Source organism: Cyprinodon variegatus, unplaced genomic scaffold (assembly GCF_000732505.1).
Source record: "Cyprinodon variegatus isolate N-32 unplaced genomic scaffold, C_variegatus-1.0 Scaffold270, whole genome shotgun sequence".
In the NCBI taxonomy this organism is placed as follows: domain Eukaryota; kingdom Metazoa; phylum Chordata; class Actinopteri; order Cyprinodontiformes; family Cyprinodontidae; genus Cyprinodon; species Cyprinodon variegatus.
In genome coordinates this window covers 376,021-401,347 of record NW_015150723.1, presented here as the reverse complement: position 1 = coordinate 401,347, position 25,327 = coordinate 376,021, and the positions used below count along the sequence as shown (strand labels likewise).

At 36.3% G+C, this 25,327-nt stretch overlaps 1 protein-coding gene across 2 annotated transcripts in view; it reads left to right on the top strand.

Annotated features, from left to right (window-relative positions):
* Nucleotides 1–3,930: 3,930 nt before the first annotated feature.
* Nucleotides 3,931–25,327, top strand: part of anapc1 (anaphase promoting complex subunit 1) — a 64,605-nt gene continuing 43,208 nt past the window's right edge. For both annotated transcript variants that reach the window (XM_015382968.1, XM_015382966.1), the window contains exons 1-22: nt 3,931–4,111; nt 5,070–5,309; nt 5,402–5,566; nt 5,794–5,836; nt 5,931–6,028; nt 7,079–7,161; nt 7,286–7,359; nt 7,449–7,594; nt 7,670–7,827; nt 8,906–9,019; nt 9,116–9,334; nt 10,330–10,425; nt 12,461–12,551; nt 13,883–13,948; nt 14,054–14,191; nt 14,776–14,919; nt 18,049–18,109; nt 20,541–20,596; nt 21,082–21,213; nt 21,391–21,465; nt 23,013–23,135; nt 23,868–24,040. In XM_015382968.1, coding sequence (XP_015238454.1) covers nt 5,094–5,309; nt 5,402–5,566; nt 5,794–5,836; nt 5,931–6,028; nt 7,079–7,161; nt 7,286–7,359; nt 7,449–7,594; nt 7,670–7,827; nt 8,906–9,019; nt 9,116–9,334; nt 10,330–10,425; nt 12,461–12,551; nt 13,883–13,948; nt 14,054–14,191; nt 14,776–14,919; nt 18,049–18,109; nt 20,541–20,596; nt 21,082–21,213; nt 21,391–21,465; nt 23,013–23,135; nt 23,868–24,040 — 2,471 coding nt within the window. In that variant the 5' untranslated portion in view covers nt 3,931–4,111; nt 5,070–5,093. The remainder of the gene's footprint in view (nt 4,112–5,069; nt 5,310–5,401; nt 5,567–5,793; nt 5,837–5,930; nt 6,029–7,078; nt 7,162–7,285; nt 7,360–7,448; nt 7,595–7,669; nt 7,828–8,905; nt 9,020–9,115; nt 9,335–10,329; nt 10,426–12,460; nt 12,552–13,882; nt 13,949–14,053; nt 14,192–14,775; nt 14,920–18,048; nt 18,110–20,540; nt 20,597–21,081; nt 21,214–21,390; nt 21,466–23,012; nt 23,136–23,867; nt 24,041–25,327) is intronic.

The window sequence follows — 25,327 nt, the reverse complement described above, 5'->3', positions numbered from 1 at the left end:
TCCTTGGATCAAGTCACCAGAGTGCAAGCTCACCTAAGTGCGTCAAAGCTGCTCACAGATGCATTTCTCTTCCATAAAGTAATGCAATCTGAATACATATCAAAGCAATAAGACCTCATCAACATCCTCCATCATTTCTCAGCTAATTGACTATAATAATATGTCTGTCACGGCTGCCGTTGGTATATAGCAGGCATCCCCAAACTCGGTCCTCGAGGGCCGCTGTCCTGCAGGTTTTANAATCAGCTTTTATAAAGCAGGGAAACCTCTAAAACCTGCAGGACAGCGGCCCTCGAGGACCGAGTTTGGGGATGCCTGGTATATAGTATTGGAACCTCCATGTAGTGTGAAAGTGGTCAAATTTGCTTGATATGACAACAATTTCATCAATTATCTTTTATTATGGAGACATTACTGAACCTGGCATTTCTCCAAATATATGATCATGACAACCTGTTAGGGTTTCTGTTTGTGGGAGATGTTGATGTTTTTCTTTTATTGTCTCCACCCATCCACTAGATGATGTCCTTTTCCCCTTTTGGCCTGGAGGGCCTCTTCTGGTTTATCACCCACACCTGCGGCTCGTTTGGTCATTACCTGAAGAGTATATGAGCAGCGGACTGTCACTACCTCGACCCCAGAGTGTTTGCCAGTATTGGGTACTCTAGCCTCTCTGAGATTAGCTGAGTCTAACCTTTTGAGTTTTTGTCTCTCTGAGTCCAAGGTTCTAACCCTTTGTTATCCTTTGTGGTCTCTGGCAGGATTATTTTCTGATCCCCTGTATAAGGCTGGTCCTTCAAGCCTTGGAAGGAGTTATTCATCTCTCTGAGATTAAGGAAAGTATTCACTGACAGTCCGCTCCGCTACTCCTCTGGACCACTACAAGTCTGCCTGTCTGCCCTGAACTATTAAACCAGGTTAGTGACTCGCATGTTCATAATCTCTCTACATTAGCTTAACATGGGCACTAACCTGTGTTTTCCTCCCTGCAGAGGTTCCTGCCTTAGACGTCCTTTCTGATATTGCAGATCTGCCATTTTTGAATAAAGGCTTTTGAATTATCTGACTGTGTCTCTGCCTTGAATACTGGGCCCTCTGTTCTGAGTCCTGAAGCAAGTGCTCAAAAAATCCCCTCAATCTTGTGGACAGCTTTCCCAGAGTAATGCTATACTGCTGTAAAAGGCGGACCAACATCATATTTAACCCTGTGTATTAAGATTGGATGTTGCTGTAATCTATATGCGAGTCAAGACTGTTATATTGTTTCAAAGATTTGTTTCATCCCCTTTAGTGCTCAATTTACTTCCATGTAAATCTATTCCATTCTAAAAGTGTAGCTTTGCAGCAATCAGGCTGTATGTTGAATATTTTATTTGGGTCTTTCTCCTTTAAGTTTGTTTATTCTCCCAATATCAGAACATGCAAACTCCATGGGAGTGTCTCTCTGGTTCAAACCCATAACTCGGTTATGGAAAATTACCAAGATTGGGTTGTTTTCCATCCAACAGTTTTTAAATTAGAGAAAAAAAAAAACAACTGTCTACACAAGTTTGGTTCATAACTTTGATTTTATCCAGTCAGCAACACTATATTAGATGGATAAGACATTCTGTCACCTTGTCTCAATTTTCCCCTGGTTCGTGTCTGGAAAGTGCTTCCCTGATGTAAACTGACAGAGTTCCTATCTTGCTGTTGACCGGTGCCAGCCAGGCTCTCGACAATCTTGATGTTTTTTTTTTCACACCATCATATAAAGTGAGGTGTAGCTTGTATTTCAGTAGCATCAACATCATAGCTGTATATGATTTTCTTGTTTTGTCTAGGGTATGATTTTTTGTTAGATGGTAACTGATTAATTTTCAATAGGATTATTTATATTTTGTCATCACTATTTAGCTTTAAGTGGTCAATATTAAAAGTTGTAGATATGTAACTAAATAAATAAATTAAGAATGTTGTAAACCAAAAAGCTATAAAACATCTAAGGGTTGAGTGAGTTTAGCTAACACAAGAATATGTGACCTTAAACATATTCTGGAAATAATTTACCGCCCTCACTCAGGGACAGTTATTTTATGTGCTGTTTTGAATCGCATTTTGTCTTGTTTTGAAAAAAATTTTGACATAATCTAATAATTTGCTCGGTGTTATCTTAATTGTGATAAATATTTTAGTTAAATGCACCTATATTCTGGGGGGAATAAATTCCATCAGAGTTCTACTATGACTGAAGGCGTTGCAGAATTCAAGTGGAATAACAAGAAATATGATTCATATCTCTAGACCAAAAATACTCTTGCTTGCAGAATATATACATTTATTGAGACAGAAATGAAATAGTTTGTAAAGAAGGGGAAATAAAATTGGCCATTGTACTGTTAAAACTACATATTTGCATACAGTTCTTTTTGAAATATCCATTTTTTTTGTCTAGAATCTACCCTTTAGGAGGGTATTTCCCATGCAACCTGCCCCTGTTTTGGTGTTTTTTTTTTGGCTGGCTGACAGCCTTGCCACTCTCTGCTATGCTTCTAATAATTAAACACAGCAGATAAACCTGTCTCTCTTCTATTTATCCTCATTCATTCCAGGTGTTATCTTGCCTCTTAATACCCACCTCTCACAGTCAGTCTCTGCCTGATTGTCTTGTTGCCCTATTTTATTTATTTCCACTGCTTTTGTGCAACACCTGCCCTGCTTTTTTTCTGTGCTCGCCGAACCCTCAATGGATTCTCATCAGCTTCTCTCTCTGGTCATGACCTGCACTGGCTCTGCCTGTCATCAGCCTGTTTAAGCTGCCAGCAGCCTGTTCAGCAACTACCCTATTCAATCAGCCTGTTTAGCCATCTTCCTCCTTTTAGTCTGCTCTCATCATGTTCAGCTTGCCACCAGCCTGTTAAGCATGTTCTGACTACGTCTCCAGTTTAGTAGATCTTATCCACATCTCTCAATAAACCTTTTAAACATAATACAGTTTCTGGTTGAATTATCTCTTTTTTCTAATAGCAGTAGAATATTTCAGTTACTAATAAACAATTGTTCTAAGCATTTTCCAAAATAAACAGATCAAATTTATGTAAATCATATATATTATTCAAGTAACCCAATTTTATTTACAGATTTTGACTCAGATATTATATTTTACTTCAATCCTAGTAATGTTTATTTCTAAGAAAGCCCAGCCTTTTGTGTGTAGAGATAACATTTTCAACATTGTCTTATTTTGTGCAAACATGTTATGACAATGGATGTGTGAATGCATAAAGTTTGTATCTATGGAGTGATCCTTTTGACAGTGTAAAACAGTGTACTAAGAGTGGAAAGAACATCTCTCTTTTAACAAGAACTGTGGTTGATGTGAGTGGTGGTATGCTGGAAACCCATAAGATTGGTAGCAGCAGATTGGGAGGGGGGAGACAGGTCCTAGAGCTTTCTTCCTATTAAATACTTTATAAAAACTAAAATGTTTTTAATAGCTATACAGACAAACATCAACTATGGAGTGTAATCGGTTGATACGGTAATTGTTTTTTGTTACAATAATTACATTAAATGAGAATACCACTCATTTTGCACCAACACATTAATTTTAATAAATAGTGTAATATTTATTAAAAATAATTGCATAAAATAATAGCAATCTATCAACTAGTTTTTCACGTTTTTATTTTGGGGGTTTCATAAGGATTCTGCAAGTTTTTTAGAACTTTCTTTTTAAGGACTATATAAATAATTGTAAAACGACATACAACATAGAAAACAAACGTTAAAGCTTAATCTTATATTTTAGAGAAAAACTGAAAAAAGAAGGTTTTCTAGTTTTCTCTTAAAGGTTGACTGCAACGTTAGTGAATTCCATCCAGCCTATCAGCACACAGCTCAGGTCGTTCTGTTTGTTGATTGGCTGTGACAAGACGGAAGTGGCTCGTCAGAACAGCAAAGATGTCCGCGCTCATTTGAAAACCTATTATAGCCACATTTCAGCCTTTCCAGCAAAGCAGCCGGCTCTTTTTTTATGTAAGGGCAGTTGAAGACGTTGTACCTAAACCAGTTTTACTGTAAGGGAAAACGAGGACTCCGCGACAAGGGCCAGCTTATTCCTTATTAGCTGGTAAGTGGATAAACTCCACCCATTAAACTCACAGCTAACATGCTAATCTAGCAGTGGTGCCAATGCAATTCTATAGTGTTTTAGCGTTAGCATGCTATTGTTAGCTATTTTCCACTGTCAAATACAAGTATTACTCTTTTAAAGCTACTTATCGGAGGAGTCAGGATGCTGGTATGTGGCAAGGTTTGAATTTAATATTGGAAAGATGGGAGCCGGGCAGTGACAGCTAAAAAATAAGCAAAATAAAACCAAACAAACTGATCATGCAGAGAGTTAAAAATAGATGACATTGGACTATTTACTTAGCTATTTACTATTCAGTAAATCAGCATATTTATTTATTATTTACTTATTTTGCACATTTGTTAAGTTTTCGCAAGATGACAGCAGGTTTGTAACTAGGAAAGGCTCCTTTCTATTTTATTATTTTTTTTAACTAAAAGACATCACATAGTTAGTGTTTGACCCATACTTGAAGTTAACCCCTTGAAAATGAAATAAAACACTAAAAGAAAGTATGAATAAATGTGCATATACAAAAGCTACATGATTAATTTCACTCATAATTAAAGTAATTAGATACTGGTACTAGTCATTTAAACCCCTACCTGGTTCAGTTCTAGAAGTTATTTTATTATGCAGTGTATGCACTTTTTCAGTGACCGTTTGTTTTTTAACTTCTGGTGTGATCTTTGTTTAATTATATGCATGTGAGATATTAGAGTAAAGTAATTTGGGACCCTGGAAATATTGGATCCTATTTTTATTATGGCCAAGAGAACAGAAAGAAAGACTGGGTGCTTCCTTTGTATTTTTAAGGATTTGCCTAATTAGTGTGCTTAATATTTGTCGGTATAAAAATACCCCAAGGTTATTAAGAAATGATTAGAAAATGAAATTAAATGTTGTTGTTTTTTTAATTCTTTTTTTTTTAACTGACTGTAAAATGTCTTTTAAGAAATAATGCTGAAATCTGGAACTCATGTCGGAAGTCGTGTATGAAGAGACAGCCACGATGATTGCCGCAGGGGATTTGCAGTCGTTTGTCCCATTTGGCCGTGAGCACTGCAGGAACCATCCGAATGCCTTCAACCTGCAGCTTAGGGAGCTTCAGCCAGCCTCCGAGCTCTGGTGCTCAGATGGTGCTGCTGGGTTGGTGGGGTCCCTGCAGGAAGTCAGTCTGCAAGAAAGAGAGAGGGTGAGATGGTGTGGCTTTTGTATGTAAAACATTTTTTTTTTTAATGTGTTATCTAAAACAATGTGGCTCTTTGTCATTTTTACAAATGACAGGAATCCTGGCAGCTCAGGAAAGGCTGCACAGGAGTTAATGAGGATGAAGCAGAGTTTGAGGAAGAGCTTTATACCGCAGGGAATGTGGTTGTTTGGAGCCGGGGCAGTCGTACACAAGCCTCCAGTGTGTACAAGGCCTTCACTGTGGACAGTCCAGTACAGCAGGTCAGTTTTAGGGTGTTGTTTACCACTGCCGTGTTTTTGCTTAAATGTGGACTTTTTGATATTTTCAGAAAAATAAGAATGATTTAACTTAATCTAAGTCACTGCAAAATATCTTTTTTTTTCTTCTAAGAATTTTGTTTTGTCTTTCTCAAATCTGGTCTGGCATTTTTTTTAACTACACTAGAAAATGGTAGAATCTGAGTTGACTGTGTTTTTTTTGTTTCCAGGCTTTATGGTGTAATTTTGCTGTTCGTCAGTACAGCAGTGACGGTAATTTGATAATCATTTGTTAAAAGACCAGCCTTATTTTTTTTCTTCTTTGCTTATAACTATGGTTCACTTCTGCTGAATATTTCTCTTTCAGAGGAAGAACTGGAGAAAACCGTTTGTATTTTCCAGAGTAGCTGCATTAATGTCCACACTGTGACTGGGAAAGATTTCATCTCACCACTACCTTTTCAGGTAAAGGAGAAAATAAGGAGACAGTACACCATTTTTTAAAACTTAATTACTATAATATCTTTAATATTTAACTTATTAAATAATGAATAAACGAACAGGACTGCATATTCCAAAAACTCTGATCACTAATCTACACCCTTTTTAGTGCTGTGGGAGAAGTGAAATAAGTGGCAATAAAGCTGGGTGATATGGACAAAAATAATATCTTTATTTGTGATCTACATGGTAAGATAAAATGTATATATCCAGATTTTTTGTGCTTCTCATTAAAATTCTGATAAAATATTTGTATACAACCAGAATGGTGGATAGCTCCCCTCTCAGCCGAGGCCATTGATTGCTGCCTACACCCATGTTCTCTACAGCTGTAGCCTTATGGTCTGCCATTGCTGTCCTGGTGGCAACCCCTGAATCTGAAACTTGTAAATTCTTATGGGATGTTTCTACATTGATCATAAGCTCTTATAAACCCATTAAGGTTAAATAAAAAAAAAAAAGTTATCTTATTTGTGAAAATAAGATATTTTCACTCTTTAGGAACTAGCCCAGATATAGACTATATATAGACAGACTATATATAGTCTGGATGGAAACATATAAGCTGGTGGTAGATAATATTGTAAACATATTATCTGAAGAATTGAAAAGCCTCTTGCCAAAGCATCAGAAAAAATGTTAAACCAAAGAGGACAAACATCAGGCAAAATGTTTATTTGCTTGGTGCTGCATTAGCTTTATTGCACTTTTTAGCAGCAGATTGGGGCTGATTTTATAGGTTTCTTCTGTCTCCATGCAGTTGAAAAAAATAAAAATAAAATAGGTGTCTGAGTAGCCAGAGGTTGTATACTTGATTTCAGCTCTTAGAAGGTGGTTGCTTTGACTCTGTCTTATTTTGTGCTCATCTCTTTCATACAGGAATGATTGCATAATATGTATGTGAATGACACAATGTTGTTAACTGAATTTATTTTAGCCATTTTCTACAGGCTTAGTTGTAAAATATGTTATGATCTGACATTATATTATATGATCTCATATTATCTGTTCTAGGTTTCAAATGTGTGGGCAACCAAGTTTGGACTTCTGCTTGAAAGGAAAAATACTGCAAATGATTCACAACCAAATCTCCCTGGGTAATATATGTATATATATATATTTTTTAATGATAATTGATAAAACTATTGAATATACAAGCTCAAAATAGAAATTAAAATCTGACTTAATGCATTAAACCCCTGAGTTTTTTTTTTTTCATAGGGAACTTCTTCCAATAGTGTTCAGCATGCTACATCCTTTAGATGAGATTGCACCAATTGTATGCAAACCTTCAGGTAGAGTCTTCCATTTTCTGCTTGTCTCCTTTTATTTGTCTGAGGGGCTCTTTGGCCAGATTAATATTGTTTTCCATTTGCTTTTGCAGGGCTCTTCAGTAGCTCTCGTGTACAGTACGTGTCTGACTCCAACATGAAGATAGTGTTCACCTGCTGCGAGCCTTCTCTAGTCATATCATACGACACTGTACAGGGAACACACACAGTGTGGGCCCTGCGTAGAGTCACACATGATGTAGGTGACCTCACAGACAGTCATAATAACCCATATAAATATGTGTACTTTGTCTAACTGCGGGCCCTTTCGTAGGAGTGCTCCATGGTCCTGAGTTGTCCTGCAGATCCAGATGGCACGCCGCTGGGTTTAATGGCTTCAGGCTTTCTAACATCTCATTTGCGTAACTCCTCCCATCTTGAGTCTCCGGGTAAAAGTGGAGCAACTGGGCTTGGTTCTGGAGCAGGAATAAGGTAGTGTTAAAGAAAGGGGAAGTTCTACTTTTGCTTTTTTTTTTTGTTGTAACTGAGGATGTTTTTTTTTTCGGGTGGATGATCTATATAAGTGGTCCTCCTAATTGTCAATCGTTCTGGTGATATGTTTACGTAAGGCCGTCCTACATGCTAGTCCCCATTTTTAATTATCGGTGGTGAGTCTGACATAGTGAAAAAAAAATGCAAAGCTTGTATAAGCGATGCAAACAGCAACTTTTAAACAGCTTGCACCAGGAGAAAAGGGCTTGTGGATGCTGTCGTACGCATTTAATAGGCGTTCCCTCTCTGAGGCGGATAAAGGGTTGTCCATGTACATTTTTGTTTTAGGTGGAGAGCACGGGTCTTTTCACAAAAATATGTGAAACCCCTCCACTATATCTTTAATCTAATATGATTAACTACTGCACTAAAATCAGCTCATGTATATTGAATAGCGGCCCCTCCAACCAAGTTAAAATGTAAAATTATTAATAGCAGGTAGGCCTCTCAAATTAAACAAACAGTAAAGTGCACAATTGAGATTATTCGTATGATACATTTAAATTAGTTATTTTTTAATTTCATGCTTGTTTTGTTTTCTCCATGCATCTCTCCTTTTACTAAAGACTGGATAACACTCAATAAATATTTGTTGGTTCAAGGACTGGACAATTAATTGAATATGAAATATAATTGCAGCTAGTGTGCAAAAAAGTGCAATTTGGGTTTTTGGTAAAAATGTACAGCCCTAGTTTCTAGTATTCAGGGCTAAATGAGGATGCCTGATGTCTAGCTTTAGGTTTGTTCTGATAATCATTGAGGGTTTTGTAGTTCATTTTAACTCATTTTAATAAGTTAAAATGCCAAAATTCCTCATTTAGGACATTAAACTAATAAATGCTGCCAAAATATTGCCAAAAACAGCAATTTAAAAAAATCGTTAACTGAGGAATGTGGCTATAGGCCTTGCTTTAAACCCTGATCAAACTTATATGTAGAAGTAAAGCTACTAGTGATTATAATTAATGTTACTCGTTTTGTTGACTGGTCATGTTTTTTTTTTCTTCCTCCATCCCAGCTCTCCTCTGCACTACAGTGCTCTGCACAGTCACCAGGGCAGGTTCATGACCTCTTCACCAGGAGCACACTCTCGAGTTCATTCCCCAACTATATCCAACATGGCCGCCTTAAGGTGGGGTTTGAGTGTAAACCACAGCTTTTACTATCGACCTCAGCAATCAAATTGGTAAATAACTTCTGTAAGCTGCTGTCCTTTTCTTTCTCATAGTCGGGCCCACTCTCCGGGCATGGCTGCTCCGTCCTTTACAGGCGCGGCTCGTTTCAATACGTCCTTTCACAGCCCTCCCCCAAGGGGGCACCACAGTTTATTACCATCTCCTAACAGCACTGCAAACGACAGCATCCTAATGCCGGAGATGGAGCCCATTAAACCGGACCTTTGTGTGGAGCAGCTGTGGACTGAGACGGTCCCCGCTGGCTGTCACAGGTAATCACCCGCTCAGAGTCATGTTGAAAACAGACGCAGAGACATCCTGGGATTCATTTATAGCAGGAACAGTTATTAGGTGGATTACTAGATTAGTCCTGTTTTAATCTAATTTAGTTTCTTTCTTCCAATTGGTAGTTTTTTACTCGATATTCAGTCATGTTGGGCTACTTTGATTCGTCATCTTAGAAACCCAGCTTGCTTATTGTTGTTTAGTGTATACCTTGTTAATGCAACTTTGTATTAGTTATCAGCTCAATCTATTGGTGTCTTTTCATTTGATTAGATTTAAATATATGCAGTTTATTAACAATTTAAAACGTAATTGATAAAACATTTTATTTAGTTTTAGTTTTCATAAACATATATTAAATCTCATTCCTTCTCTAAGATCATGACTTACTGTTAGTTTTGATATCATATAAAGATGAATTATTATACAACAATTTGCAAATTGTACATTTTTAACAATTTTACATTCTTTTAAGTCTTGTTTTAAAAGTTAGTTATTTAACTCAAATATAGATTATTTTTAATCCAAAATGACAATCATGGCTTCTATTATATTTATCCTATGTCATAAATAAATAACACAACAATTATTGTCTATGATCGTTTTCTTCTATGTTGAGTTAAACTGCTCACATATTTAGTTCTACCTGAAGTACCTACACACAAATAAAAACTATTTTGTGGTTCAAATAATGAGTTTGAAATTGATATTTAGCCCAAATTCTTCATCTCTTTTGATTTTCCTCAACACATCCTGATTTTCATATTTCTATGAATATTATAATGATTTTTATATTGTTGCTCACTGTCATGTTTTATGTTTAACTACTTATAAACAAAAACTTCTTTGGATTTTTAAACAAATTTGTTTTTTTCCCTGGTATGTTAAATTTGATGCAGTTAAAAAAATATAAATAAATAAAAACTTTTACAAGAAAATTGTGTCCTACCAAACTGTTTATTTTATTTTATATTTTTTCCAGGGAGATGAGCAGCCAGGCATCTAAAGTGTTCCTGACCTCTGACCTCTGTGAGAACAACTACCTGTGTTTCCTCGTGGAATCTCATCAACACCTCAGGTGAACAATATGCATTACTGTTGCAGTTTTTTTGAATGCCTTCAGGTTGCTTTAATGTTTCAGTTTTCCAAAGGTGCATAAGAACAACAAATTCAAAATTTTTTTTTTTTTCCTTGGTCAACATCAGCCACTTCTCCTCTTTAATATGATTTCCCCATCAGGTTTATTTAGTGACAGTTGAACTTGAAGGGTACTTCACCATTATTGATGCAGCCTGGATAGCAGCAGATTGAAATTAGTAAGGAAAGTTTTTGAATTGGTCTAGAAATCTGGTCAATCTTTTTTTTCCATGCAGGATTAATCTATGGCAACAAAATAAATAACTTCAGTTCCAGATAGTGGAAGCTCTTCATAAAGCTATCTTCAACACTTGGAGCAATATTCTCTCTAAGCACCCAGGCTACAGTCGCATAAGTCATACCTGAATGACTGTTTGAAGGGATCAACAAGATCACTGTAGCTACTAATTGAATAGAATCCATTACAATAGTGTTCAACTTGTAAATGTCATTACATTGTTACATATACAAAGCAACAAAATTCCCTCTGGATTTAACCCTTCCCTTTGGAGAGCAGTGGGCTGCCATTGTGTGGCGCCTGGGGAGCAGTGTGGGGGTTGAGGGTCTTGCTCAGTGACCCAGAGTTGCATTTTGTGGAGTTCAGGGCCTTAATTGGTATTAAAATGTCTTAAATCAGTCTTTCGTAGGTCTTAATTTTTAAAACACCATAAATATGATTATGTTTATTAGGATTTATTTTTGTAATCCAAATAAAACGTTAAAATTGACAATTTTTTTTTTTTTTTTTTTTTTAAAAAAAAAAAAAAAAATAGCTTGCCATTATTGGTTCCATCCCGATAGCGGAACCAATAAAAGCGTTGTTGCGGCCGGGACATTTGGGAGATACACCATTAACTTTTTGTCTGGAAAATATGAGCAAGTGTAAATGTAATGAAAATTGGCTCCAGCCAAGAGTTTTCTCCATGGCTAAAACCAGTACCAGGGAACATAAATGAGGCACAGTGTATTTTGTGCAAGAAGTCGCACATGTCGCACATGCGAAGCACGAAACACAAAGCGTCAAAATCGAGTTACAAAGAAACAGCCGGTATTTCTGTTTTGTTCCACCCTTGTCTCTGCAACGCCTCCACTTATCACCAAATCAAACATACTAAGAAAACGATACAAAGAAAAATAGCTGCAAAAAAGACTTAGCACTGGTTATTTTGTGGCTTTAAAACTGATTTGTTTTGTTCCCTGCTAAAACAAAGTTTGTGAATTCAGTTAAATAATTGTTAAAATATATCTGTCATTTGTGTGTTAGCTTTCTTCCTGTATGGGAAGCTTTTCTAAATTTGAAACATTAGTGCAGTGGTTTATGTTAAAATAAACCTTTGGGTTAAACTGTCGCAAGCAGGTTTTTCTTGTGTTTCTTGTGAATTTGGTCTTAAATTTTTATTTCAAGTGGCATTAAAAACTCTTGAATTTGACTTGCCTTATGCTGTAGGGACCCTGGAGTGGTGCTTGAACTGAGAACCTCTGGGATCCAAGCGCAATACCCTATCCACTAGGCTGCCACTCCCCTACTAATTGTTGGTCCAATAGTGAAATTAAAGAAATGAGTAAATGAAATGCCAATTTGTTTTATATTTGTTTTAACAAGCCTTACTATTTTGATACAATGATAAATGTGCACTTAGCTCACAGCTGTACGTGAAATATTTTACGTTTTGCTTCTTTTTTTTTTGCAACTGATGAGCTGTTAAAAAGCCAGTAGGTCCCACAGGAAATATTTATTGTGATGCACTGGGACATTTTGCAGTACAGTGGAAAAAGAAAATGCATTAGTGTACATATTATTCTCGTATAATTCAACTAAATAATAAATACTTTTATTCTAAAAGGTACATTTTCATTTTTAGGAAGCCTAAATTCTGGCTAATTGACAGCAACTCCAATGTTTCCTTCCTAATAAATACCATCATCCTGGGGTTAAATCTGCATCTACAATATTCCTTTTTTGTTTTTTCCAATAGATGTGTAAAGATTATTGAGAGCAATTATACCAGTCAGCTCATCTTCCCCTCTGTCACAACCATCCCTGCCAAAGATGCCGCACCTCTGCAGGTATTTGACGCATACTTTAACAAAACTAATGCCATGAAATTGTTCTTGTTGTCTGAGAAGATTTTATTCCTCTTTTAATCATGAGGTTAATTATAATTGCTTGTATATAGAACAACTGAAGATAAAATAGATTTGACTCTTGGCCCTTTCCATTCTATTCTTTTTTTTTTTTTTTTCTTAAGCCACATTTTTATCCCTTTCACAGTGGCCAAAAACCAGCTTAAACCCAGGAACAAATGGCTTTTAGTGGTAGTGGGAACAGCTCGTTGACGCGTGTCTACATGGGTCAAACGACTCTGCAAGTGACCCATGTTAAAATCGCCTTGGCTTTGATCGGCATGCAGTGGGAATATCAAACCCGGGATGACCGCTTGATGACGTCATGACTTTGAGCACAACGTTCAACCGCCACAACCTTGCGCCGGTCACGCGCCCAACCAACTCCTCTTGTACTTTACCCGGCTTTTCGGTCAAATGGGAAAAGGGCCAAAGATTGTTAGGGGTTCAACCTGGTTTTGAAATAACTTGGGTTTTCAGTGTTAAAAGCAGCTTTTTTTTAAGATACAAATTCTAAACCTGGCATACACTGTACAACTTTTTGCTCTTTTTTTTTGGGGCAATTCTCTAGTCTTGCGAGAATTTTTTGGGGATTTGTCCTTGTAGTATACATGGGTAACAAGGGGTGATTAGCCTCTCAAGACCACCTACCCATCAGGAATCGTGAGGTCGGGAGAAAATCAAACATGTTTAAATTTCAGTCGGCTCTCGCGAGGTGTTAGTGGGGAAATCCTGCTGTTTCAGCAGAGTTACGAACCGTTTACCAGAACCTCGAGCATGTTCCAACAAGGTAGTTTTTCTTGTCCTCCTTCCATATTAATGAGTCCAATCAGCGCCATCTTTTTGCGCTGAGTCTGACGTGTTGTTTTTGGACGTACAACGTGAGAGGTTAGATCGCAGCTGAGCATTGGGCTGTACGTGTAACCTGCATTTTGAGTTGTGAACTTTTAAACCCTGCGATTTCGTCGTAAAATTTGAGCTGTAGCTGATTACAAAGATTGAAAATATTGTACAGTGTATACCCTGCTTAACGCTACAGAAAATGATTCAGTTTCTATAGAAAGGACAAGTTCAATTACCTGGATCCTCTCAAACTAAAGGACTTTTGGTTTTATTGAATATTTATCCTGTATGTTTTGTCTTTAAATTGACAATAAAATCAGCCCATTTAATTTTAGGCCATTTGTTATTTCTATTCAAAAGTGATAATATTTAAATCCTTTTAAGTTGAGATTTGGCTCATTATGAAAAGATTTGTACATTTTTCTTTCTAGAATATAAATGCCATGTTGGTTCTGGAGGCTTGTGGCAGTCTGGTTCTTTACACAGGAACCACAAGGGTAAGGACAATATGGAGAAAGGGTTATGGATGCTTTATTCTTTAGCAATGCAACACAATGACGGAGTGATGCATTCATGAAGTGATGCTCTTTATATCCCAATAGGTCAGTAAGGTGCATATCCCCAACCTGCTGTCTACCCCCTTCAGCCTGACCAACCAGCTCCATCATTTTAATACGCCCTTGGAGATAGTGAGCACGCCTGCTAATGCAAGCAGCAGGCACATCCCCAGACTCAGTGAGGTACAAGAATGTGGTGCTGTTGTATGCACACTTTGTTATTCAGACTGAAGTAAGAAACAGCTGGGTTTTTGCCAAAAATATGTTAAGCCTTTTTTTTGTTTTCTTTATTTATAGAGTATTTCTGAGGAAAATTTATGCATCGACAGTAAAACAAATTATTTTTTTTCTTCTAATTTTACTATCCGATTTAATATTTTCTTTCTAAAGTTGTTAATATGGACCTAAATCTGTTTTTTTTTTTTTTTTTTTTTTTTTTTTTTTTTGTGAAGTCGGGATGATTTGTTTTTCATATCTTTACACTTACCTCTAGGTTTCCTTGAACAAATTGCTTTTACAGTACATATGTCCCATTTTTACTAACGGTGACAATAATTTTCTTTAATTTTTATTTTTTTATTGTAATTAGATAAATACAAGCTCCATGTTCAGTCTTGATGTCTGAGGGTTTTATTACTTTAGATTCATTACCTTATGGTGTTTTTAATGTATTTATTAGATTTTTGCTTTAATGTTTAAACAAACGTTGGTCTAGAACAAATCGTGTGGTACTTATAAATTCACCTTACCTCTTTTTATTTTTTAAGGAGGCAATGCCCTCACCCGTGTCAGAGCTGAAGGGTCTAAACAGCAAACACCACGAGGCTTCATTCTTTGAAGATTACGCGTTTCAGCAAGCCACTCCCTTCATCCACACTCTACGAGACCCTGTCTGTAACCGAGTCACCCTGGTAAGTTGGCTTTTGGATTGCATAGAAAACAGTCTTAACTAAATCCACTATTTTAAATGTATTTAACTTGTGATACTAATGCTGCCTTCATGTGGTCTGATAAAGATGATCCTTTTCAGCTGTAAATTGGAAATTACCAGCGAATTGTGTTTAGGTACTTTTGTTGTGGTAGAGAAGAGAAACACAGTGGATCAAAGATTATCCTGCTACAGTTACAGGCTCATCTCCTGGTTCCAGTAAATCAGACACTCACTGGCGTCGGAACACAGTTTGCACAGAATCCTACTGGCTGCCATCGTCGGCCGACTGCCAGCTAGCTTCGGATTAAATCAAATATCAAGGGTTATTTTTAAACCAACACAATTTTAAAGGAATAGTACACCCAAAACATGATTAGCCTTCATTTTCTACTCACCCCCATGCTGAACAACACTCTGGAGTACTTTTTTGATATCTCAAATGCATCTGGAGATCTGGGAGGCTTCTTGCTGTCTGCTGACATTCAAATAATGGAGGTCTATGGTGCCCGAGACAGAAAGGTCCATAAAAGTCCACAAAAAACGTGTCAATATTCCTCCATACTGCTCGTCCAATGTATTCCAAGTGTCCTGAGTGGGTAGCGTCCATAATTTACTCGAAACGAAGTCATTTAGAATGTTTTTAGAGCATAAACAGTAGTGTATAGTATTTCCTAAAAGCGCGTTCACGAGTCTACGGAAACCGCGGCAGACCAAACCAGATGAAAGTGCGCATTCAGCTCGGCAAAGAACTCATGCTCTTCCTCAACACTGAAGTCCTCAGACATTTTTCTTTCGTTGTTTCTTTCTTTGCACAGGTAAACAGCACATTTCTTCTTCTACGCTTGCATTATCGGCAGAGCAGACGCTGAATGCGCACTTTCGTCTGGTTTGGTCTAACAGAGTAGTAATGAGTAGTAAGTAATGATATCATAAAAAGAAATGAATGTCACAGCATTGTGTAGACTAAAAACACTTGAGAGAACGTTCATTAATGCAGTATTCATCATACAGAACAGTATATGGTTTCCGCCATTTGTTGAAAGGTCAAAGTTTTCCTCATCTCAACAACTTGGGTAGCATAACATTTTCCAGCTTTCCAGTGGAAATCACAACATAAGTGGGTTATGTGCAATATTCATGTTTGTTTTTGCTGTTAACCATAATTTCACTACTGCATGAAGGCAGCATAACACCCTATCAATATTTCCTAACATCAGTGAAAGTTATAATTTTCCATCGTGATTCCCTCTAACCTTTTCACAATATGCAATTTACATTATAGTGTGGAATGCTTATAAGAAAATTGAAGTAAAATAAAAAAATTGAAGTGTATTTATGTTACATTTTTTGTTTAAAATCCTGTGTTTTGCAGATTCTTGTAAAGAACCTGCTGCATAGAATTTGATATTAAGTTCACTTTAAAATAAAGTACCTGTCAGGTAAGGATACGAAGTGCAGATATTTAGTGAAATTCCTTTCAGCGTGCCAAGGTTCTGGGCAATATGATTTTCTTTATACCACATCTGATTACCTTTTTTTCTTCCCTTTATTTTCAAGAAAACTAATTCCTAATGACAGAAATTACTTGTAAAACATGCTTTTATTTCAATAATCCCTTTGGGGAGTTGCTCCAAATTCAAAGAGCACAAAATACAAAACTAGAAATATGCTTATGAAACTAGCTGTCCGGTCCTGCAATTGTAAACAATGGAAAACAATGTGGACACCTCAATACACCCCAGTGCTAACATGAGTATTTTCCTTGTATGGCACTGAGGAGCATTTTCTCCATCTGGCTAAAAATAGGCTCACATTGTGTTTATGGGTTTCTGATGCACATTTTTTGTCCAAACTTAAGATATGCATTAGGGCTGCAACTAACGATTTAATCTGTTGATTATTTTTCTGATTAATAATCCGATAGTAAAGGTTTAAAGAAGATTTTTTTTAAATAAATTAAACCAAGTGAAACTAAAACTTTTCCACTTGAGGATTTCTGGATAAAGCATATTGATAGACGATACATTTTTCTTTGTCTCAAATGCAAAAATGTTTATATATATATATTTTTTTTTACAATTTTGATATTTTTACTGCTCCAAGTGAGTTGCTCTGTGAACTAAAGGCATGTTTTAGGGTCTCTATACTCAGGTTAACGATTAATCGCTCACTAAATCAGTTGACGATTATTTCAATCATCGATTAATCAAGATTAATCCGATTAATTGTTTTAGCACTAATATATAATAATATCATTTGCTCCTGTTTGATAAATTGTTTGTGCGTAGGGAAAAAAAATCTGGTTGAAAACCCTTTTAATCTGAAAGTTGCAAACTGAAATCTATTACTGATATACCTCTAAACTGATAAAACTGCAAAGGAATTTGTTCTGGAGAGCAAAATTTTGTAGTTCTATCATTTATGGTCAGTGATCCAGGTCCAAAAGCAAAATGAGCTCCTCACCATCACTGTCCCACCACTGACTGTTGGTTTCTGTTGTTTAAAAGGCAGTTGTTGCTTTTACACCAGATATAATAGGATGTATGCAAACTAATGACCTTCCGTTTTATGGTTATCTTCAAAGCTTAAGGAAAGTGATAAATAAAACGGTGGAAAAAGTAAGCAATGCAGACTTTCCTCATCAACATAATTATTTAACCACTTGTATTAAAACCACAAACCGCACAATCCTCCCCCGGACAAGTTTCCTTCTGCACATAATCTTGTTTTTTTGCTTTCCCAGTCCAAAGATTTCTGGCACATGTATGTGTTGTACATTTAGACAATGTTTCATTTTTACAAATTACTTTATTTTCTATTTACCTTAAATTTGTTGTGCTGTGGAATTCCATTACAGGCGGAAGCCAGTTGGCCTTTTCACAGGGCATTATTTTCATAATGCAGCAGGGAAAGCAACGGTAAAAGTAATCAAATTGAGGATAGAGAAATTCAATTAACTTGCTCTAGTGACAGTTTACATTTGTACAGTTCGGAGGATTGCAGTACTGAAATTGTCTTAATAAACACCACACCTGCTTTCATACACCTGGGTGGAATTGGAGTCCAAGGAGATACAGTAATCTACTTTTATGCATGTTTTTTTTTTTAGGAGCTAAGCAGTGGCGTGATGCTGAGGGTTTCTATTCCAGAGATAGCTACATCTGAGCTGGGTAAGACACTCATTCCAAGAACAGACCACACAAAAACAAGAGGATCGTTGTAGGTTAATTAAGGAATTTGTTAATGAATTCTATGCTTTTTTTTTTATCCCAACCATTGCTGCACACACAAATAGACACACAAATGACTGAGTCAGAGCAGTTAGGCCTTGAAATTAGGTTTGAGAGCTGCACTATGCTTCACAGTGACGTAAAATCTTTTATACTGAGGATGCCATTACAAGGCAGACACGCACTCGCACACACATGCTGGTGATGATTAATCCACCACGTCAGTATCCTCTGCAGTCCAGGGAGGAAAAAAATCAGATCCGCAGTTTAAAACTGTTTGTTCTTTTAATCTTTATGGTTAGTTTAAATAAAAATGATCTGGGCCTGTCAGATATCAGGAAAGCATTACATTGTTATATGATTTGATAATTTATCACTGAAGAGGATGTTGGTGGTTGAAAATTAACTTTCTCACTTTTTTTCCCTTCATGGTGACACCTTAACACTCTCTGTGAATGTTTAGATTTTGATCACTTAAATCATTGCCAGTTTTGAACATGAACAAAACTGGACAGAAAAATGTTATCAGGAAACAAAGCTTCAATACATTTCAAGTAACCTAGTATCAGAGTAACTGGACACAAGGATCAAAAATCTGCTGCTATGTAATAAATCTTTGTCATTCTGACCTTTCTGCTTTGCTTTACTGATGATTTCTTCTTCCCTTCTTTTTTTGTGTGCAATTTCATCTGTAATTTGATATTTTAAGATTTCCATGGCATGATTGGTTACAACCTTTACTAAACATGGATAATTTACATGGATAATTTTGTTTTACACTAAAAGGGTTCATTTATCTGGGGAAAAGGACAGTTTGAAAGATTAAAAAAGCAGCTTGGTAATACAGCTCTGACCTAATATTGATTCCCAGCATAAGTGGATGTCTTGATAATAAGTTATGGTATTAAAATTATCTGACCAGTTAAACTGGGCAACAGCTTTTTCATGTTCCTTTTCTATTCTGTTGTCAGTTTTTCCACCTATCTAAATCTTATTTGGTTTGTGAGAGCCCTAGCTATTAACTTAAAGTTTCTCAATTAATTTATTTATTTATTCATAAAGGGTAATATTTAAATCCTACAGTGTCACCCATCTTAAAAGACCGCTTTGTCTCCCTCTTAGTCTTCCATGCACGGGGTCCCATTATCTGATAATCGATCGAATGGACGAGGCTTTCTTCGTTTAATTAAATGGCATTTATCCACTTCCTTTTCGACCTTTCTGACTTCGAATGACCAATTAAGATAGCCTGGTGATGTTGATTAGGAATCCCATTGGTCAGACACAGCAACACTAATTACCATGCCACTGTTAGGTGTTTGTTAAAGAGAAGCAGTAGGTAAATAAGGAAGATTTGTTAGACTGATGAAGTTAAAATTTAAAATCGGCTATAAACATAACACTAGGTTTTTAATATTTATATATATTGATAAACTTTAGATTTGATTGGTGTTATTAAAAAAATAAGAACCCAAGTTAAGGTTCTGTGTATTTTAAGCTGCCATTCTACTCAATCAGATGATTGAATTGCATGTTTTTTTTTTGTTGCTGTTTTATCCTCACAGGACACAAACACACACAAAACAATAACTAATAGGTTAACTATAAATAATCAGTTTGTTGCTGTGATCATTCATGTTTTAATCTCACATTTTTCATTGAGAATTAAAACAATCCGATCACCTTCATATGCAACGTTAAAAACAAAATGCAGCTCACAACGTATGATGCTCATTATTATTTGGTTGTAAGAAGACAAGTCGGGACTATGGTTTCAAAATGTTAAACACTTCAGTGAGAAATAAAATGATATTCATTTTAAATATATCTATATCCCATATCCGTTAGGCATATGAATTATTTTAGGACTGAACACAGATTTTATAAACTCCAAACTTTATATTGATTAAGTCGGTGCAGAATTTTCTAGTTCATGTTTGATCTTTCCACATATTTTAGATTTTGAAGTACAGAAAAAATGCTAGCTTTAGCATTATTAGTGGCTAGCCTGATATCGTACAAATCAGTCATATAACGTCCATCAAATGTTTCTTTGCCTACATAAGGTTAACAGTGGTGGTTTCCATCTGATATAACTTTTATTTTCTTAGATATGGCCTTCCCCCCCACTGAAAGTACAACTCAGAACTACTTCCTTTCTTGCTTCAAAATAAAAGTTGCCAAAATGCAGACTTTAAAGGCAATAGCCATCAACCATTATACTTTACCATAAGAAATAATGTGCAGACAGTAACCAAACAGATTTTTGTTAACGCTTGGAGAAGCATGGTGTATTGAGAGATCATGGGGTATTTGTTCTAACGCCAATAATCATTTCCTCCGTATTTTTCTCCTTTCCTTTGTGTTGCAGTGAGGAAGTGCCTTGAAGCGATTCGGTTCATCCTGCCTAAAGAAGTTGCCATGAAGGTTTGTTAAACTGGATTTTACAAACCTATGACTCAGTGGGTATAGGCAATACACTGTTTAAAGTGTTTGATTATCTTGTTCAAATGAAGTATGTAATGATATGAAGATTATCAGTTCGCTCATTGAACCAACACTGCAGCCTAACTGAATGTTTTCTATCTCTTTTTGTATCTTTACTTTATGAAATTTAGGAATACAGTTTTTGCTTGTACTCACTAGGAAATCCATTTACATTAGTAAATACTTGGTGACCATAAAATGCGTTGTTTGGTTAAAATCTAACTTAGAATTAATCCAAATTAATACAGATTCCTTTATTTTTGAACTCCTCTCATAAAAGAAAGTAAGATAAATACAATAGTTGTTCAAATCCCTTAATAAGCTTAGTTTGAGAACCATTCAATGTTTAGCAAATAGTCAGATTATCTTTACTTAAATTCGAAAAATATGTATTTTTTTCTATCTACCTCTTGTAAAACTTGTAGGTTCTGGTAAAGTGGTACAACATTTACAATGCACCTGGCGGTCCCAGCGTTCACGCAGAGTGGAGCCAGTTTGTCACCTGTTTCATGACACTGATGGGCTACAACACCGAGCGCCTGGCCTGGACTCGACACGTGAGTTTCACTTTGTCAGTGTTTAGAAATGATGCAAAGTCGTTTTCTTTTGTGAATTTATCATACGGTTCGTAATAAATTCAACCAACTAAAATTTATAACATTTTTAACTTTGCAAATCTATTTTGGTCATCAAACACTTTATAATAAATCCTTTTTTTGGTTCTCTTTCTAAAGCTACAGTTTGAAGTTCCTCTCTCTCCGGTGATTGCTGCCAAAAAGGCTCGTCCCTCTGACGGAGGATCTGATGAGGTATGAGGAATATGGTGGGGAAAGGGGAAAGTGCATGCATCTGCATTGAAAACCACACAGTCATGTATGTTTTTAATAGAACTCTTAACAAGATATATCAGGTTTAAACATGGATTTATTGGAGGAGGAAAAATTCTGAAATACAATCTATCTATATATACTTTTAATGAGTGAACATCCAGGGAAAACTCACTCAGTCTTGCTTGCACTATATCTTTGTCAATATCTAAAATTTAACATATTTAAGGCACATAAGGAATTAAACTACGACATGCTGCCAACTAAAAAGTAAGACCATCCCAGTATTTACACCTTTTTTTACAGAGATATTTTGTGCAGTTTTTGTAAATTAGCTGAGGATATAACTTGTTCTCTTTTCCTCATTCATGTATTTTAGCATATATGTGAATAAAGACCCTCAGAGTGCATGTTTGCTCCCTCTCTCTATAAGCCCGACATGGATGTTAATTATGTAAAAGAAATATCAAACAAATTCTTCCTCTTCAGACTGCCCTGAGAGGGTTTTCCTAAAATGCTCTAATTAAAGGGGATTTTTGAACTAATCTGTATTTGCGTGTGTTCTCATTAAAGCAGACACGACTGGAAAATGTCAATCAGCTGGAGGCTCACTCTGCTGGTCTATTTTTGACCTGAGGACAGATGTGTCAGATTTTAGTCCAGGATAACCTCTGCATGAACAATGACTGGAGAAAGTGTTCTCGCACCTTCATGTTTTCCACGGTTTGGGCTACAGGCAAACTCTATAGCGAATGTAACTACAGTAAACAGCCAATAATGACAAAATGAACATGTTTTCATGAATTCTACCACAGACTTTTATGTGGTGCATTTCAGAGCAGAAAGTAAGCAACACAGAAAAAAAATTAGATTTTTTTTTTCTTAAAATAATTGTTTTTGTCTTGAATTGAAGAGGAAAGTGAGACACTTTGCCAATCGAACAAGACAATTTACTTTTAAAATAAGACAAAAAATAATTGCATTGTCTTATTTCAAGTGCATATTATCTAATTATTTGTTTTAAGAGTAAAAATCATCATTCCATTGGCAGAATATCTATTTATTTACTCAGTTTAAGGGTAAATACACTTAATTTAAGACATTTTTACTTATTTCTGGATTGTTTTTGCAGTGAAGGTCTGTACGCAAGTTCAGGGAAAAAGAAATTGATGTCATAGAGATCAACAGCTTGTAGCTCATTAAACCAGTAACACACACAGTACTGTAAAACACTGATCTGTGAACATGCTAGTTTTGTGTTTGAACACACAGAATTAAGAGGAAATAAGCTGTTATGACCCCTGCAGGGATGACAAACAATTTAGCTCACTGAAAGGTGCTGCTGGGTAATCCATGTATTTGCTTATGTCACTTTCTGTTTTCATGATTGTTCTTTTTTTTATCTTAAAAACAAGAGAATCACAAATAATTTGACTTTTATTTTGTTTTTTTGTTTTTCATCTGGGTTTGTTTATGGTGGAGACAATAGAAAGCTTGGCCTTGCATTCATCTGTGTTCTATTTTTGCAGGACTGGGACTACCTATTAGCATCTCATTATCACCGTCAGATAAATTCTCAGCCTGTCTGTGGATCAGTGGACTCAGGGGCTGCCAATAATGATGTCAATACTGAAAAAGAGGACCCATCCTGTGTATGTAACTCTTTTATTCCATGTACTCCATCTTATACCCTAGTCTGATGTGACATTTTGCTGTTAAATTGTCATTAGATTATGCAGCACATAAGTTTAATAATAATAATAATAATCTCCCTTGTATCTAATTGTCTGTTTGAAATGACACCATTTTGAATAAAATGTTTTAATTTATTTCAGGTCAACCCAGGTGACTGTGTTATAATTTGATGATTGGCATGGAGTATATTTCACTTAATATTTTATTTACATTTTAATGAAATGTATCTCAATATAAAAGCTCAGCTAAATCCCCAGAGTTGTTTTTACTGTAGAGCAGACATTTTCAAAGTGTTGTTCAGAAGTTATTTGCAGTTTGAAAAAGGCATAATTGAAAAATACCTGATGGCATATTTTATAGCTGTCCAATTATTCAGCTATAAACCTAGTTGTTAGAACTCTAATATCTATTTCAGGCCTTTTTATTTAATTACATTAATTTCACCTTAATCCCTTTGATTCAATGCAATAACAGTTAAAAAAATACAACTCTTATGTTAACCTAAAGGTTTTTAAATGGGGAGCATTGCGACATAACTAAAAGAATGAGGGGAAAAAAGCATGACTGTGAGCATGATTTTGGAGCGGTTAGTATAGTAGTTCTGCATGTTGTGGTTTGGTTTCTTTTATTATGTTTTTGGGAAAATCGGACATTAAAAGATTTTAACCCTTTATTTTGCTCTCATACAGCAGGAGGCTTCATCCTTCAGTTCATCTTTGAAACTTGAGAGTTCGGCGCCTTTGTTCCCACACATTCCTGCCCTTTTCTATGTTCTCCATCTGCTCTACCAAGAGCTGCAGCTGGACGAGCTGCACAGGGCAAGAGCTTCATCACTGGTGTGTCTGCTGCAGCAGTTGGCCAGGTAGCCCCATTTTTGATTTAAAAAAAACCCCCATAACCATCACTCTAAGGTTCTGCATGAATTTAATATGGGGAAAAAAAAAGTTTTTTTATTTTATTTGTTTTTTTGTTGTTTTTTTTGTGTGTGCAGTAATTAGCTTCTAACTATAAAGGAAACCTTGGTTTACATCTTAAGGTTTTCTCTCCCTGATTCTTCCCTGAGAAGAGATCGCTTGGAACAAACACTTTGAATACCACTTCATAATGTATATGTATTAAATTACTATGAGACAGGAGAACAGTTTTTACAGAAATTATAATCTTACCAGAAAAATGACTCTGTTTACAAATGGCAGAGCTTTCCACCGGGCTTGCTTCTTCAGAATGTCGGCCCAGAATAACAGTTAAACAAGCATTTTTATACATCTCCAGTGTCTCTCCTTGCCACACCTGCCCCATCTACACTACCCGCCTGAAACCGATCTGTGCTGAGTTCGCACCGTGCTTGGATCAGTTAACAGTGCAAAGGCTTGGTTCTTACCACCAGTTGCACATAATGCTAGCACAGTTCCTTGCCTCCTATCAGTGGTCCACGGTACTACAGCTCTCAAGGCGGGGATCACGCAGACAAAATGGTGCCCATAACATTCAGGATCTTATGTGCATGGATAGCGTCCTCCACCCAAATTACAATGAGAGCCTCGGTCTCTGCATCATTGCTGGTCACACCGTGTTCTTTTGATGCCATATATTGTTAATAGGCTGAGAAGAAGTTCGTGTTGTGAACAGGTGAAGAGATCTGTGAACTGCAAAGCCGGACATGTTGGAAAATCTGCATAATGAGTCAGCTGACTGTAAATAGGAGTGGTCTGCTCATGTGCTCTTTGTAATCCAAGAACCAAGCCACAAATGAACTGTGCTGAACCCTCCTATTGAACTAGTACTAGATTTAGCATGGTTCAGTTGTGTCTGGCACAGTCCAGTTCAGTTGCTTTCCATTTACACTCGACATTTATCTTGGTTGCGGTGCTCGGACCGTTCTTTGCACGGTTTCAAAAAGGTAGTGTAAATGGGGCAATCATCATATCTCGCTTCATTACATCATGCATGTTTGTAAACAAGGAGACATCGCTGGCTCCAGCCATATCACGATATTACAGTGTTCTAGATCAAGGACATTCTGAATGCACAGTGACTGAGAGCTCGCTGTTGAGAATGATCGTCTGTGCTTCCATTTCTTCCCAAATCTGTATGTAAATATGAAGATGATAACCTTTTATCCTGACAGAAGGAGTGTCCAAATGGAATA